A 15,763-nucleotide genomic window follows, 5' to 3' on the forward strand; every position below is an offset into this window, starting at 1 on the left:
GAAAAAATTTAGGTGGCGACTTCAGTAGAAGGAAAAATTCGCGACTGTTCCACATATGCCAATTCTTTAAGGTAAACAGAGCGCGACCATGTTCAGGATCGCGCAACCTCTCGCCAATTTTCATCTCCAATGGCGGTGAGGCAAACGATGGTCTCCTGTTCCAATTATATTACTATGTAAAAAAAAGGAAAAAACTAGTACCCAAAAACCCTGCCGACGCTGGGAAGGGCTAGTGGGTGTTTCCATGAGAAATAAAGTTGCCAAGTCATCAGCCTCATTAACCACTATCGTTATGAAGGAAAAAAAACGACTGATAATTATCGTCATTAGTTATCTAGAAAATGGCCAATGTGGTTGTAGAATTGTGGAATTCCAGTTTGGGATTTCCCACTGGAACTCAATTGCAAACAAACTGGTGAAATGACTTCCTGCAACTAGGACATTTTTATCTAATCACCCTCATCCCATTTAACTAATAACGCTATTCCAAAACACAAAACAAGTGACCGCAATTCAGTTGTGACTTTTTCACCTGTGGAGCAAAGTAAATGCGTGGCCGTCTTCTTAAATGAGTGGTGAAGTTGGACTATCGAAAACCCATTGATGTGATGGGCCTACATGACACGCAACAGGATAGATAATTATAATTGACGTGGTTTATCAATGATTTTTCGAAGCCATACAAACAAGCAATGATAGCAAAGCTGATTACGAAACCCATTCAGTGTGACACCTTTATGTTATATTTCATATGAGTCTGTTAGATTGTGGTACCTACTGAAATAGATTCTTGTCATTTGACATGTCAGATTGTCGTGGTTTAACAATTATACGGCCACATCATTTGGAAATACGAAAAAAATTCTTGCACGACTTTGGTCGTTACTTAGCGGTGTACTTTAAATTAGTGATTGTCTTATCATTCATCATAATCAAACCTCTAGATTGTAGATTAATTTATGGTTACTAAAGGTTTTGTTGTTGGCACTCGGCAATGAAAAGGTTTAAACAAAAAATGAAAGTGAATTACGATTTATAAATAAAGGCCGGGCATTGCCACATTGCCAAGAACGAATCAAAATGCGAGTTAATCGATAAATTAAATTTTTCATTAATTTGACAATGTCGCGTCAGCCATCTTGGCGTCTCATCGCGTCGGGCAATATTTCGGCTCTCATCATTCAATGTGCGGAAAGTTAGACGCATTCTATTTCTGACATTACGTGTTCGGTTAATTTCTGTCCAATTGTCCACGATTTCAATTAAATTTGACCATATTTTGCTATAAGTCATGCCGAGTAACGCTCATTCAACGGGTGCCAATACTACACCTCTGGGCAGGGTCAATCCAGCTCTCACCGGTGGAAGAAGACAAGCAACTTCTTCGCTTTTAAACCCGAATTATCTCAATTCGGATGATGAAGGCTCACACGGAAGCTACGAGCAAAAATATGAGCCAAAGTACGAAACAAAATACGAATCCAAATTTGATCAGCCATCTACAACTCCCAGCTACAGCTACCCCACATCATCTTCGTCCACTTCTGCCAGTGCCAACACCTGGAAACGTGGACTGGAAGATAGCAACAACTCAGATGACAATTCACTCGGTGGAGAGAAAAAGAAGAAGAGGCGTTCACGCTGGGGTGGAGATGAGAAAGAAAAGACCTTCATTCCGGGCATGCCAACTGTTTTACCAGCAAACTTGACAAAGGACCAGGAGGAGGCGTATCTAGGTAATAGTTCTGTGCATCTGTGTAACTTAATTTTTGAATATTGTGCATTCTCATCACTTGCGTACAGGAGTGCATATTCTGAACTGTATGAGTGTATTAACTGATTCATCATAATATTGTGTGTATTGACTTGTGATTTTTCAGTCCAATTCAAGATTGAGGAGATAACACGGAAACTGAGGACTGGTGATTTAGGCATTGCTCCCAATCCAGAAGAAAGGTTTGATATATAAAGCCAATACTAATTCATTTCTTTCCCAATTTTTCATAGTTAATCAAAATTAAATTGTTTATATTTCAATCTTTTTTTTTTTAATTTGTCAGCTAGGCATAAAACAATTCATTCTTTTTTATCCATTGATTGATCTATATCCATTCCCTCCAAAGACCTTTCAGGTTCTTACAAATGAGCCTAGGTTGTGATGATTAATTGGTTGACATTTTAATCTTTTTTTCACCACAAACCGAAATCGTACTAATGCCGTCTGTTAGGTTCAGATGTAGGGAGCCTATAATTTGATTTTTTGAACCTTTACAGGACGTGCATTTATTTTCAAAGAAATATTCTAACGTTCAATACAGGCAATTTGTACTTGCCATTTTTTTAAATTGCTTTTATCTCGATTTTTCTCATTGCTCAGCTGGACGGATGGATAAAATTTCAGAACATTTAATCAATTGCAAAAATAATAACTTAATCAATTTACAATTATCCTCGTCTAAATTCAGAATAAGAAAAGATAGCTCATTTTCGTATTCCCTTTGTTCTTTTTTTCCTCCTTCATTTTCAGATCGCCATCACCGGAACCAATTTACGGGACGGATGGTAAAAGGCTGAACACCCGGGAGTACCGGATGCGTCGTAAGCTAGAAGAAGAGCGCCACTCCATGATCACCAAGATGATTTCCTTAAATGCTGACTTCAAACCCCCTGTAGACTATAAGTAAGATCATTTATCTTAGTTACCATGTCTGCCCTTACTTATCACTTTCCTTGTATTATTAGACCCCCTATGACGCGCGTCTCCGATAAAGTCATGATTCCGCAAGAGGAGCATCCGGAAATCAATTTTGTGGGGCTGCTGATTGGTCCACGTGGAAACACTTTAAAATGTAAGTTTTTTGTTTATTTATTTATTTAACCGTAACATAACGATAAACCCGATCGTTATATTTTACCAGCTATGGAAAAAGACACTGGAGCTAAGATTATAATTCGAGGCAAAGGATCAGTCAAAGAAGGAAAAGTAGGCAAGCCTTTGCCAGGCGAAGATGAACCCCTGCATGCCTATGTAACCGCCAATAGTATGGAAGCCATTAAAAAAGCTGTCGATCGAGTAAGTATTCCATCTTGGAGTAAAAAAAAAAGAACAATCAGTGACGCAATTTTTGAATTGACAGATTAAAAAGATTATCAAGGAAGCTGTTGAGGTACCAGAGGATCAAAACGATTTACGGAAAATGCAGCTACGAGAATTGGCCATGTTGAACGGAACGTTCCGCGAAGGCGAGTTTGGTCCACGGTGTTCTAACTGCGGTGCCACTACTCACAAAGCATGGCAATGTCCCGACAAGCCTAACGTCACAAACACCGTCATTTGCAACAACTGCGGAGGAACCGGTCATATTGCTCGAGATTGTCGAACTCCTCGTAACTCAGCGAATGCTGATGGAGCACCAGGAAATAAGATTGATGAAGAAGTAAATTTTGCACAGCTTTAACGCAATTAAACACATTCACTCATCTCCTACATTCTTTTAACAGTACATGTCATTGATGGCCGAATTGGGAGAGGGTCCTCCACCGAAGAGTGAAGGATCGGGAAGCGGTACACGTCAAAGTTATCATGGAAGCTCTGGATTGTTTGATCGACAACAAGGACAACCTAGGGCCATCACTGCTGGTCCATCCATGGGTGGTGGTCGAGGTGGCGGCGGCGGCCCTCCACGTGGTCCTGGACCAAATCAACAACAAGGAGCTGCCAATCAATGGGGTCCTCCACAAAGCTATGGTCCACCAGGTCCTTGGGGCACTCCGATGGGCGGTGGATGGATGGGTCACAGTGGCGGTATGTCATCCGCTCCTCCTCCACCCGGTACTGAAGGCGCTTCCTCTGGTTCACAACAGCAAGCGCAATCCAACATGCAACCATGGATGGGTGGGGCTCCTCAATGGGGAGGTTGGCACGCCCAAGGCCCACCTCCACCACCCGGAGTGGCTCCGCCACCTGTGCCGGGTACTTCACCTGTTGCACCTGTTCCACCACCACCAAGAGGTCCTCCCCCTGTGCCAGGCGTGCCTCCTCCAGGATATTACAATTGGGGGCAACAGGCACCCCAACCCGCTTACGGATCTTATGGAGTTCCGCCGCCTCCTCCAGGCCAATCGCAGCAGCAACCTCCACCTCTTCCCCCAGGTAGTGACATGTCAAACATGATGGGAATACCTCCACCACCACCCCCTCAGTAGATTTTCGGACAAACGTTTTATTGTGTACCGTGTTTTTGGTCTCAATTAGGCGTAATGAAATTATTCAGAACTTCTAAACGGTTCCTTTGACTTGTTTATTTTTAAACACGTAAATTAATTTGAAAGAATGTAATTGATTAGAATAGAAATAACGCCACCAATTTTAGTATTAGTGAATAAGAAGATAAATGTTAGAGGATATGTTTGGCAACAACACTCGCAAAACATTTAAGCAGAAGATTAAGCAAACATCAATTTCAAATTTTCAGCATTGATGAGCAAGAAGAAAAATGTTAGAAGTTCTGTTTGGTAACCAAAAATTTGGGCAACACTGACAATAGATGAAACATGAATTTTGAGTATTTAAATATGTGATGAAAAGAAATAGAGAGCGATTTAAGAGAGATTGGGGTCGGGCGGTAATCGAGTTAGATCGTAGCGTGGAGGGTTGGGGCTTATATTACGGGTTTTCATGTAACTGGTAAATTGGTCGGGAACTTCGCGCAAGACTTCGCGAGCCAAATGAAGTCTCCCAACTAAGGGATTCACGTTGGCACTGAGAAATTGGCTAAATGGAACAAATTGGACAATATCCCGTTGAGCTTTGCGTCCCGACGGAGCAGTCAGCAAGGCGTTGTCAGAATCCAATCCCTCCATAGCGCTGAAATCAGCTTGACCTATTCCGACGATGATAATGGACAAAGGAAGGCTGGAAGCATCCACGATAGCTTCTTTAGTGTCATACATATCGGTGATGATTCCTAAGAAATGTCAATCGTTAGTTATATGTTAACTAAGTCAAAGTATGGGTGGACAATACCATCTGTGAGGATGAGGAGGACGAAATAATGTGAACCGTCTTGGTATCTTATTTCATAGAACAGATATAAAAATTTATGATTAGTCAGTATTGTAAATTTCATGAAAAATCGAAAACTTACTGTTGAGCGAACTTAGTGACATGGCGAATGCAAGGGGCGAAATTAGTTGGTCCATAAAGTTGGACTAAGGGAAGGCATGCACGATAGGCTGCGATGATTCCAGGGACTCGATAGCAGTAAGGATTGGTCGGGTTAAAGTTGACGTGAAATTCATGCGAAACTCGGCCTATAGGAGGTAATCGAGCGCCAAAACCGATAACGGGGAATTGTTTGTCGGAGTCATAATCTTCAATTATTTCACCAACGGCAGACAGGGCCTGTTCGTACAACGTTGGACCTCCATGCAGATAATGCAGCGATGCGGGAGTGTTGGGATCGCCATTTGAAGCTATTTATAACCAATAGATTAGTACATAGACAATCTGTTTGCAAAGCTTGATTGCATTCACAACCTGTGAAATCGATTGCTACGGTGCAGTTAATTTCTGTACCGCCTTGCAGGTAATCTAGGAAAGTATAGATAGGATTGATTTTACAATGAACAAATTCAAATCTGCCCGAGTCTTTATAATTCTTCTTCTTTTTCTAAATATTTGAAAAAATTAATTTAGTACAATTTAAAGAAGGTGAAAGAATTTGAATAAATCCCAAACCTGATATCCAGGATTGACGCAAGGAATTGACATCGGTAGTGGACCATTCAGTAGTTTCTGGAGACTAAAAAAAGCTTCGCCAATAAAGCTATGGGATCCATTACGGTTCCAATCCCAGCATTGAAGTTTTAGAGTTCTCTCGTAATCACCATTATTCAAATTTCTGACAGGAATAATAGCACTTTTCCAAACAGGATTCAGAGTGGTCTTGATTACCTCAGACTTGTGAACCACAACATATTCTCCATTTTCAGTTGACTTTGAAATGGTAACAAAAGGGTCAGATTTGCCAAAAAAATCCTTCTTATCTAATCCATGTGCAACCAGCTGAAATTCCACTTCTTCTTTATTAGATGATAGCTCTTCAGCAGAGACAATTAGTGTTCCTCTCTCAAGGTTTGGATTGTGAAATTCTATCTTTTTTCTAATGATGTGCTGAGAAACCAAAGTTCCAAGGGTGATCTCAACCCATCCTAAGAAATCATGTTTACTCAAATCAGAGCTGGCAGAATCCACATCATAAACCTCAAATTTCAGTTTCTGTTGCTCTTCAAAACGGTACATCATCAAAACCTTTTTGGTGAAGTCAGGATTTCTGGAGTTGACAACTTTTTCTGTTCGACAGAACTCCTGCCATTGATTCAATCCAAATGGCTGTATGTACACCACAACCATGGGATCAGATTTGGACAAGTAATCCAAGTCAGGTAAATCCCTGCAAAAACAGAACATGTGTTAATATTTCAAGACAGCAAATCAAACAGATATAAATTATATGTTAACAACCTCCCAGCTAAACTAATTTCAATTTCCTTGCATAATCCCGCCGCAAAACCGCCCATTTGACTCATCATATCATTTCCTTGCTGGGCTGCACACATGTTTTCTACAACATCTATAGCCTAGATAAAATGATACTTCTTTTTTAAAAATTAAAAAATTATGTCAATAGTCAATAGACACTTGTTACGTCGCGTCATCAAAATCAGAAATAAGGACAGAATACTCGCGACGTCAAACGTCTGACGCCTACTTTATCTTCGTCATGCAATCGTCACATGATAACAGACGTTCATGATAATGATTTCAATAAACACCACACCCAACTCGGAACGACAGGCAATGTAAAAAAATTAATAAATCACCTTGCAGAAAAAGTTAATTCCACTTGAGAAGTAGGGACATTGGCAACCGATCCCGGTTGAAAAATAGGGGCGGTCTCCATTTCAAATCTTGTCAGTGTTATTGTCTACTTAAATCAGTTAGATGTTTCACACTAGGTTATACAGAATAATGAAAACACAGTAAACTAGAAATCTACTCTTGACCTACTATAGCACAAAAGTAATAAAAACTAAGTTCTTAACGCCATAATTACGTCACATATACGTAGCCACGACACTACGACTGCGTAGTAACGTACTAAATCTGGTGCTGCAGATGCAAGCACAAGTGAAGCTGTAGAGCTGTGAACTGTGAGCTGTGAGCTGTGAGCTGTGTAGAGCAAACATAAAAGCCTCTTAAGCGTCGTCTGCTTAAGCTTTCGTCTCTATGCCAGGTAATGCATGCAACATAGCTCGCAGATATTTTGGACCACTAGTTGAAACACCCACTTCTTTGGTTATCCTGTCAGTTGCTTTTAAGATTTTAAATACTTTGAGTGTCTTTGTTTTTTTAAATTCGAATTGATGGGAATCAATTCTTCTAGTCCCTCTTCAGAAATGAGCGGTGCAGTAACTAATGCAATTCGGCAGAGAATCTCTCAAAACACTGTGGTAAGCAAGGCTGTAAAAGCAAGAAAGTCAATTTTTGTTTTAGACGTCGTCGTAAACCAAATTTTGTTTTACAGGTAATTTATTCAAAAACGTATTGCCCATATTGCACAATGGCTAAAGAGGTAGGCCTACACTTGATGAACCAACTGTTTTGACCTTCAGACCGACAGTGTGAAATATTCTCTTTAGGTTTTTGACAAAATGCGCCAGCCTTATGACCTCATTGAATTAGACCAAGTGCAAGATAGTGAACAAATTCAAGACGCTCTTGGGAAGATGACAGGAACTAGAACTGTAATTACAATTTTAGAAACTTACAAGTTTCGTAGCATTTTAAGTTAAATCTTTTATATGAACAGGTTCCTAGAGTATTTGTCAAGGGTCAATGTATTGGAGGTGGAACTGGTGAGTTAGCATTGAATTTGATGTGCTTTATTACCCAGATTCATTTTCATTAAACAAACAAATGTTTTCTGCTTTTAGATACTCAAAGCCTATACAAGCAAGGAAAACTCCAGGATATGTTAAAGTAAAGGTCTGATGGTTAGTTAATACTTAATTGTGTTGGTATTGCTGGTGATCAATACATGCCATATTGTCTTATAGCCTACGATTGTTTGTTTTTGAAATTGTAATTTCTTTTACTACATGGTAAGTTCCTTAACTATCAAAACCCTCAAATTTAAACCATTTCCTGTTATCTAAAAAATTCAATTTCATTTAAGTATTTTAGAAGTTCAACACTTGACATGCAGGGCTGTGTGACCATCTTGTATCCCAATCCCAGTGTTGGTAAATATTAAGTAGGTAGTATAGCCCTTCAAAGTGTCTCACGTTTAAAAAGACTAGGAAAACCTTCGTGATATTTTCATATGTAATTAGCTCTAGTACTACTCCAGCTTCGAGCATTTTTACCAGATGGCAGTGTTTCATTTAAAAAGTTGTCACTGAAAGAAATTGCGAGAGACATTCGTGGTGGTAAAAGGAAGCAAGTTTATGTATCGAAGGTGATTTATGAATGAATATATATTCATACAGGTGTGTATAATCCGATTGTTCAGCCAATTCAACCATTGCAATCATGAAACAAGCGCAAATAACATTCTCTCTCCTTTTGTCAACTGTGAACAAACGAAAAAAAAACGATTTTTAAAATGTAATAAGGACCGCAGGAACGTTGATGTCTGCCACCTTTTTATGCATATCATCATAATAATATTTATATTGTAGGTTCGGGCAAGTCTGGGGCATCAAATGCTGATTTGAACAACAAAATAAAAGAAATGGATTAAATATTATGGGGTTTTGGGGGCTTTTGGGAAGAAGAACTTTGATGGCTGTTTCAGCCAACTTCGCCGGCTTACTGCTGGATGTTGCTGTGGACTTGTTCGGCTGCGTAAATTCTCGTTAGTACTAGACCGCCTAGAAGTGGCGGGCGAAGAAGGAACGCTGCCCCCAGTTCCGGCAGACCAGGCCCCAGCCATCACCACGCTCCCTTCTTGTGATCTGCAGCTTCCGGCGTCTCCTGCTGCTTGTGGCTGTTGGGCCTCGAAGGTAACATCTACAAACAAACTTTGTCTGCACAACTTCTGGACAACTGACTTGGCTTCAATACCTTGAACAATAAGGGCTGGACCTTGGGGACTGGACTGAGATTCCTCTTCGACCAACGGCTGGGCGCGCTCTTCCGATGGGCACAAGGACTCGACTGACTGGATGGCACCCGGACCAACTGTTAGGAAGGCTTCGCGAGCTTGCTTCAATTTGAGCATCCGCTCCGGATTGGTTGTGGGACTCTTTGGCAAATCGGCCGGAACACTGCCCACCTGTCTTCTACCTCGATACTTTTGCAGGAGGTCGTCAATGGACGGATCGAGTGGGGATTTCCGGAAGAAACTAGGATTCCGGGTGCACGGCGTCACCTGGCCGGTCGGCAATTGGAGTCCGCTTTGAGAGCGTAACACTCCGCTGCCTTTCCAGCCAGTTGCGGAGCTGGCGGATGAAGATCCCGCCCTCTGAGTTTCAGTAGTTGCTGGACCCATGGCTCCTGCGCTCAGCGATTTACTCAATTGGACCAAACAGTTGGGATGAAGATGACCGCCGTGCTCGAAAGGTAACGGACTATCGGCTGCTGCCGCCAGTGGCGATGACTGGCCTCGATGTTCGATGACAATCGTCGGCGGAGGAGTTGACGAGCTGGAACGCTCGTCCGTCATTAAATCACATCTTGGTCGGAATTGGAAAGTCGGAGCGGAACGTTCCTTGCCGGAAGCTGTCACTCTTTGGTGATACTTGTCGATCATCCGCCGGATATTGGGGGCGGTATTGCGTACAGTGGTCACAGCCGTCGGGCGGGATTGATCCGGCGGGTTCTCTTCGGTCGGAGTCGATGTCGACGAATTTCTCCTCCAGGAATCGGCCGGTTGGTCACGAGCCGTCCGACGCCACGGAACGCCGTCCTCGGCTCCCTCTTCCGCCAGCACCGGCTGGTAGAGAGTCGTCGAGGCTTTGTCGTCGCTGGATTCCAACGGAGCGAAAACTAAACGGTGGGTCTCGACAAAGACTTTCTTCCGGGCCGCGCTGCTCATTTCCGACGGCACTGGAGGTAGCTGGGGTAAAATAACCCGTGGAGTTGGGGTCAATTCCGGCTCGTCGTCTGAATTAGTCTCCAAATCGGAATCAAAGGATCGCAGACGCTCGTATTCTTCTTTGAGTTGATTGGCTTTGATGCTCAGCTGTTCAGGAAATCGGACGGCGGAAGACGGCTGCCTGACGAGTTCTCCTTGGTTTCCAGTCGCCGCCGGAAGCCTTTGAGGATGCCTCATGGAAATTTCCAAAGTCTGGGCCTAGACGGTAAGAAAAGGATTTTAAAATGTCGAACTTTTGAAAAGGTAAGAAACAAAATTGATAATCAGACTTCTTGGAGGATTTCGGTGGTGAGCGTGTCTAGTCGTTGGAGGGCTTCCGGATCGAATGGTGGTGGTGTATCTCCGGAACTGGTGCCAATCCCGCGCAGTTGTTGCATTTTATCCACCAAGTGCTGGACCAAGTGAACTTGTTGGCTGCATTGGCGTTGGTAAACCGTCTGAGAATTCATCCCATCGATTAACGTTTAAATCGTGAAATTGATTTCATTTTTTAAAGGTAAATTTTACTTGGAGATGTTCTTTCTCGGATTTGAGTTGTTGGCCGCGACTTTCAAGCAAAACGATGCGCCTTTTCAAGCGATCAATAGTGGACGAGTTTCCCGCAGTAGAATTATTATCTGTGAATGTAAATTTAGATATTAGAGGAAGTTAATGAATCGAGTATTCTAAACAATTATTACCTTCTTGGTCGGAAAGACAAGTTTCTTCCTCTTTCAATCTAACCATTTCCTCCGTTTGAGTGTTGGCTACACCCGCCATATCCCCGTCGATTGAGGTCATCTGCAATTCCAGGTATCTGTTGTGGGGAAAAAACGTATTGCAAACGTTTGTGCACCAGCTGATGTTTAGAGAACTCAACGCCTCCTTAGCTCAGTGGCAGAGCACTAGTCTTGTAAACTAGGGGCCGTGAGTTCAATTCTCACAGGGGGCATTTCTTTTTATTTACATTTTTTTAAATTTTAAAGCAAAGATAAGATGAAACTTGATATCTCTACATTTCTACAGGCGATCAAAACATTTTTAAAAGGAACCCAAATTTCAATGTCGAAATGTACAAGCCATGTTGTACAGGATGATTCTGAGTCTGAACATTTTTTGAGACACTGGCCTCTTTAGCTCAGTGGTAGAGCACTGGTCTCGTACGCAATCGCTCAGGTAACCAGGGGTCGTGAGTTCAATCCTCACAGGAGGCAAACACTTTTTCCATCTCCAACCAAATTTACTTACTTGACAATTTCACCTTTAGCTCGCAGTCGGTCGAGAAGTGACAGATTTTCTTCCAGTAACTTGAAACTGGCTTCGGTTCTGACGGAATCGTTACGCTCAACTCTTGCCGGACCGGTTATCCCTACCTGGAACCTTGGTTGCTCTTCTTGTTCGCTCCGACTAAATGGGAAAAAGGTACAATCGAAATATTATCACTGGACTTAAACTGTGTGTTACATCTTTTGTTTTAAATTACTGTATTGTTTGGCGGAGCTCTGCTGGAGCGATGCTATAGATAGGGGCTTGAGGTTCGACTTCCGGTATATCAACAACAGCTGCGCAATCCTCCGTAACGTCCTCCACCTCGACTAGGAGGGCGCCTGGTCCAGGTGTCGACTGGGCACCTTCTTCTTGATCTACAAACAATCGTCAGATCTCAGTTGGAGTTGCAACTCAACAACAAACAACATTTTCTACTGCTCAGCTGTTTTGTTTATATTATCCTACCGGAGGCCAATCGACGGTCAAAGTCGGCCGTTGTTTCGGCGTCGTTGAGAGACAAGCTGGATGGCTGACTGTGTACACTGGCGCTAACAAGGTCCGCTATGCTGCTCTCGGATTTCGATCGTGAAATGGCCGACAAATTGCTCGGCCGGGCCGAAATGCTGGAACTGAATTCACCCACCGCCGGATGGTGGTGATGCAAATGATGGTGATGGCCAGGACTGAAGGCCCCGTCTAATAAAGCGATGGTACTCGCTTCCGGGCGGATGCCTTTCTGCTCCTCCCACTGGAAAAGTTTCTTGGTGAATTTCCGAGACAGTCCCTGGAACCGGAATTCACCCGTCGACGTCCGGATGCAAATTTCTCGCTGGGGACCGTGTCCGGGCTGTTTCATGGCTTCCCGGATCTTTTCCAGCCGGGATTCTCGTTCGATGTATTTCTCACGCTCACGTTCCAGTCGCAATTTTTCACGCTCAATCTTCTGCAGTTCCTTTTCCAGCCACTGCAGTTCCTTCTCCTTCTGCTTCTCGCCTCGGTGTTGTTGGACTTCGTCCGTCTTCTGGCCCGTCTTGACGTGTTTGCCACCCCGGCTGTGGTGGTGCTGTTTGCCGGATCCTTGGCGTTCCAGTCCCGGTTGATTGGTTCCCGCCGACAGTTTCCCGGCGGCCGCTTGTTGCTGCTTCATCCGCTCCCACTCTTGCAGCTTCCGGTTGAAATCGTGCGGAAGAATTTTGTGCAGCTCCTCGACGTTCTGGTCGGATTTGCCGGCCACCGCCTTCCGGATTTCCCATTCGGCCAATTTCTTTTTGAATGCCGGAGGCAATTTATCCGGCTCGCTCCTCCGCTTGCCAATGTCGTTCCAATCCGGACTGTCGGCCGCCGATTTCTTGCTGCTCCCGTGCTGTTGCGGAGTCGTCGGAGTGGGCGGAGTGGCTAAAGCCAGAGCGCCGGAATCGAAGGCCGGAGCCACGGACAAACCCGATTTGAGTCTCTCCCAGACTTCGACCTTTTTCCGGAATTCCGGCGAGATGCTGTTGAGCAACAATCCCGGATGGTTCTTGATGGACGCCTCAATGTCGTGATTCTTCTTGCCACCGGGACTGTTTTCCCGGCTGGCCGTTCCAAGGTCGCAGAGTCCTCCGTCTGGAAAATACGAAAATACAAAAAAATGGCCGAACGTTATTTTTGAGAAAAGCTGAAAATAGAAAAATAGACGGCCAGAGAAAAGAAAAAAATCGTATCTGTCGTAATCATCACGGGACCCGCCAGTCGCCCAGCAGCAGCCAAACACGAAGAAACTGTCGCCCGTCTTACCGGGAAATTCGTCAAATGTGAATGTTTGATGCTGGTTCGGTGTGGATGGAACGGACAGGGAATTCCTGGAACTCGTTTCGACATGACTGACGGCTCCCCCTCCGCCGGGCGAGGTGCTGCTGCTGGCCAACGCCGACGGGCTGTTGTTGGCCTTCATGAGGTCGCAATGCCATTTGGACGTCCACTCGTTGATGGGCTTCAGCTGACTCCGCAAACTAGAGATGAACGATCCGACGCTCTCGTCCGGATTGTTCTCCGCCGGATGCTGCTGGATCGTCGCTGGATGCTGCTGGACCAGCTCCTGATGTTCCATCAAGTTGTGGCTGCCATTTTTGCTGCTCGTCTTTCGCCTGTTGGGAGACTCGGGCCCTTTCATCCTAATCGGATCCGGCGGCGGCGGAGGCATTTCCGAGCTGCAAAGAATTTGTGATTCCGGAATACGCTCTGGCATGTGGCCGCCGTTGCCACCGGCGCCACTTGGCGTCAATCCTGTGGCGAAATTGCCGTCGCAACTGACGGTGCTCTGCCGGTGCAACCGTTTCATTTGCGGAAGAGATAAGACGTAGCCGCCGCGCTGATGGACGTCCGATCCTCCGCCCGATTCCTCCTCACTGCCTTCGGCCAACAGTTTATTCACCTCCGGGCTGGATGCTCTCTTCTCCAGGTGGAAAACTATTTCAAAATTAGTTTTTTTTTTAGTTTAAATTTAATTCATTTAACTCTTATGAAATTGTAGGGTGTCATTCAACTTACGGGGTAGTTCCTGGGCGTCGGCAAAGGATTTCAGGATTTCCGACTCCAGGGGACACTCTGACAGGGAGGAAGAGGAGGTGGACGTTCGTGACGTGGTCGACCTCCTCCGGCGTCCCAGCCGGAAGATGGGACTAGGTGACCGGGCCATGGCGTGACTGGAACTCTCCGAGGCCAGCGAGTGCTGATAAGGACTGACTTGATGTCGGTTGTTGTGGCTGCTGCTGTCCAGGGCACCCACTTCCTCCTTGTCCGGAAGCTTTGAAGTGCTGCTGCTGGTCACTTTGCCGGCCGACGGACTGCCACCGGATGACGTCGCCTGATGCTGCTGGTCGACATGGGCCTTCTCCCAGCGGAAAGCCTCCTTGACTCTGGTCCATTTGGAGACTTTAGTCTTGGGCCGGCTCCTGTTTCCAGGAGCTGTTTCGGGTAGTTTGTAGCTGTCGGGCGACGGCGTCGTCGTGGCCGACGCATTGTTGACGTCATAATCGACTTCGTTCTCTTCTCCTCCGGCGGCGATGGGGGGCGGGGCCACGTTCTCGTCGAATCCGACCGATTTACTCCGCTCGCGGTACTTTAACAACGTGCCGCCCGGCTTCTTGAATTTCATGTGGTGGTGGCTCTTGATCTTCTTGCCCGCTCTCGACTGACGGTGTCCTCCACCACCTCCTCCGCCACCGGAAGAAGAATGCTCAACACTTCCGTTGCTGTTGTTGTCCATGATTCCGGCGCTCTTGTTGGCCGGTTCGACCGGGATCAATTCCGCCTGGTGCTGACTGATGATGGGCAAGATTTCACCGCTGTCGAGGCTGTCCAGCGAGCGATCTGCTCCGGCATCCGCCTTGGTCGACATGTTGGAAGCGGAAGCGGCGGAATCGCTTCCGACAAAGAGATCCAGCTCCTGGTGCATTTCCTGGAGCGTTTTCATATCCTCCAGGTAGTGGACGCGCTTCTGCAGTCGACTGTTGGCGTCGCGCAGCTCGCCCAGCTGCTCCATCAACTTGCACAGGTTGTCCAAATGATCCAGCCCGGCCGGAGTGTCTGTAGTTTTGACAGACGTCAAGGACTTTGTCGAGCTAATAACGTCTGTATTATTAGCAGCAGTGCTATTAGCAGTGCTAGTGCTGTTGGTTGTGTACGAAATGCTACTGGGCTGTTGCTGCTGCTGTTGCTGCCCAGTTCGACGTATCCGAGCGGATTCACTGGTGGCGGCGGCTCCATTTTCGTCTCCGTGACGGAGTGAAACGAACATGTAATCCAGAAACTCTTTTTCCTGTTGCCACGCTTCTTCTGCCTCTGATGAATTCATTTTTTGGTTTTTCCCACTTTTTAGTAGATTGAATCTGCTGCTGGATTGGGGGGAGATGGATGGATGAACTCACAGCATTGTCTATAGGATGTAGAGTTGAGCAGGATCGCCTGATCGACTCGACTGGAACACGGCAAAGAGAAGACTGGGAAGCAGGCAGTTTGGGTCAGACCAAGGTCTAGCAAAACTGTAAGGTGTGTGTGTGTGTGTGTTGGGGGGTATGGAGGATTCCAAACGTCTCGGCTATAAATAGCCCGTCTATATCCGTCCGCGCCGGAATATTTTTTCTCTCCTCCTATAGACTCCTTCATTCCCGCCGATGGCCGAGAGTAGGAGCCCACAGCAGCAGAGAAAAGCCTGGAACACATAGAAAAAGAAAAAAAGAGACGAGACTCACACCAAGACAACAAACAAAATTTCCAACTTTATAAACGCGTCCGTCTGGGGGCTAACTAGAGACCATCGATCCGACCGTTTGTCGCAAAAAGAATGGGCGGCCGGCCTGCTGGATGGGCGG

General features: G+C 45.2%; 5 protein-coding genes and 2 non-coding genes across 10 annotated transcripts in view; 4 read left to right on the plus strand and 3 right to left on the minus strand.

The window, feature by feature from the left end:
• The window catches only part of LOC124313083 (dipeptidase 1-like), a 1,013,891-nt gene that overhangs the window by 831,353 nt on the left and 166,775 nt on the right, over positions 1-15,763 (minus strand). The gene's annotated exons all lie outside the window — the stretch shown is intronic.
• LOC124312949 (splicing factor 1-like) lies at positions 1,143-4,284 on the plus strand. The gene is made up of 7 exons (XM_046777557.1): positions 1,143-1,736; positions 1,881-1,956; positions 2,528-2,680; positions 2,743-2,849; positions 2,919-3,073; positions 3,138-3,437; positions 3,502-4,284. Exons 1-7 carry the CDS (start codon positions 1,292-1,294, stop codon positions 4,204-4,206), a joined length of 1,941 nt encoding a protein of 646 aa, XP_046633513.1. The 5' UTR covers positions 1,143-1,291; the 3' UTR covers positions 4,207-4,284.
• LOC124312996 (copine-8-like) lies at positions 4,288-7,196 on the minus strand. Of its 4 annotated transcripts, none has more exons than XM_046777641.1 (7): positions 6,886-7,196; positions 6,527-6,660; positions 5,741-6,455; positions 5,540-5,672; positions 5,148-5,475; positions 5,027-5,073; positions 4,288-4,967 (listed from the first exon to the last, which is right to left on the minus strand). In XM_046777641.1, the coding sequence occupies exons 2-7, from the start codon at positions 6,619-6,621 to the stop codon at positions 4,603-4,605; spliced, it is 1,683 nt and encodes a 560-aa protein (XP_046633597.1). In that variant the 5' UTR covers positions 6,622-6,660; positions 6,886-7,196; the 3' UTR covers positions 4,288-4,602. The 4 variants fall into 4 exon arrangements, with proteins under 4 accessions (XP_046633597.1, XP_046633595.1, XP_046633598.1 ...); XM_046777639.1 differs by having other exon boundaries at positions 6,527-6,642; positions 6,886-7,195; XM_046777642.1 differs by having other exon boundaries at positions 6,527-6,657; positions 6,886-6,948.
• On the plus strand, positions 7,245-8,120 carry LOC124313515 (glutaredoxin-2, mitochondrial-like). Its single transcript, XM_046778481.1, has 6 exons — positions 7,245-7,298; positions 7,449-7,515; positions 7,590-7,637; positions 7,705-7,809; positions 7,875-7,920; positions 7,999-8,120. The coding sequence occupies exons 2-6, from the start codon at positions 7,462-7,464 to the stop codon at positions 8,046-8,048; spliced, it is 303 nt and encodes a 100-aa protein (XP_046634437.1). The 5' UTR covers positions 7,245-7,298; positions 7,449-7,461; the 3' UTR covers positions 8,049-8,120.
• On the minus strand, positions 8,811-15,566 carry LOC124313804. Its single transcript, XM_046778613.1, has 9 exons — positions 13,941-15,566; positions 13,188-13,859; positions 11,877-13,016; positions 11,626-11,785; positions 11,391-11,549; positions 10,844-10,959; positions 10,671-10,780; positions 10,433-10,600; positions 8,811-10,361 (listed from the first exon to the last, which is right to left on the minus strand). Exons 1-9 carry the CDS (start codon positions 15,244-15,246, stop codon positions 8,811-8,813), a joined length of 5,382 nt encoding a protein of 1,793 aa, XP_046634569.1. The 5' UTR covers positions 15,247-15,566.
• Trnat-ugu lies at positions 11,023-11,094 on the plus strand. The gene has a single exon. It is a non-coding gene; the product is annotated as a tRNA-Thr (tRNA).
• Trnat-cgu lies at positions 11,270-11,356 on the plus strand. The gene is given in 2 exon segments: positions 11,270-11,305; positions 11,321-11,356. It is a non-coding gene; the product is annotated as a tRNA-Thr (tRNA).

This window comes from Daphnia pulicaria, chromosome 9, assembly GCF_021234035.1.
Source record: "Daphnia pulicaria isolate SC F1-1A chromosome 9, SC_F0-13Bv2, whole genome shotgun sequence".
NCBI classification, from domain to species: domain Eukaryota; kingdom Metazoa; phylum Arthropoda; class Branchiopoda; order Diplostraca; family Daphniidae; genus Daphnia; species Daphnia pulicaria.

Coding starts and splice junctions, on each gene's coding strand:
- LOC124312949 (XM_046777557.1), top strand. CDS start 1,292: ATGCCGAGTAACGCTCATTCAACGGGTGCCAATACTACACCTCTGGGC. Junction 1,737..1,880: donor CCAGGAGGAGGCGTATCTAG/GTAATAGTTCTG, acceptor GTGATTTTTCAG/TCCAATTCAAGATTGAGGAG. Junction 2,850..2,918: donor ACGTGGAAACACTTTAAAAT/GTAAGTTTTTTG, acceptor ATATTTTACCAG/CTATGGAAAAAGACACTGGA.
- LOC124312996 (XM_046777641.1), bottom strand. CDS start 6,621: ATGTGTGCAGCCCAGCAAGGAAATGATATGATGAGTCAAATGGGCGGT. Junction 5,673..5,740: donor GCGTCAATCCTGGATATCAG/GTTTGGGATTTA, acceptor TCAAATATTTAG/AAAAAGAAGAAGAATTATAA. Junction 5,074..5,147: donor GTCACTAAGTTCGCTCAACA/GTAAGTTTTCGA, acceptor CTATGAAATAAG/ATACCAAGACGGTTCACATT.
- LOC124313515 (XM_046778481.1), top strand. CDS start 7,462: ATGAGCGGTGCAGTAACTAATGCAATTCGGCAGAGAATCTCTCAAAAC. Junction 7,638..7,704: donor ATTGCACAATGGCTAAAGAG/GTAGGCCTACAC, acceptor TATTCTCTTTAG/GTTTTTGACAAAATGCGCCA. Junction 7,921..7,998: donor ATGTATTGGAGGTGGAACTG/GTGAGTTAGCAT, acceptor TTCTGCTTTTAG/ATACTCAAAGCCTATACAAG.
- LOC124313804 (XM_046778613.1), bottom strand. CDS start 15,246: ATGAATTCATCAGAGGCAGAAGAAGCGTGGCAACAGGAAAAAGAGTTT. Junction 10,960..11,390: donor GCTAAAGGTGAAATTGTCAA/GTAAGTAAATTT, acceptor TCCCCACAACAG/ATACCTGGAATTGCAGATGA. Junction 10,781..10,843: donor TTGTCTTTCCGACCAAGAAG/GTAATAATTGTT, acceptor TTACATTCACAG/ATAATAATTCTACTGCGGGA.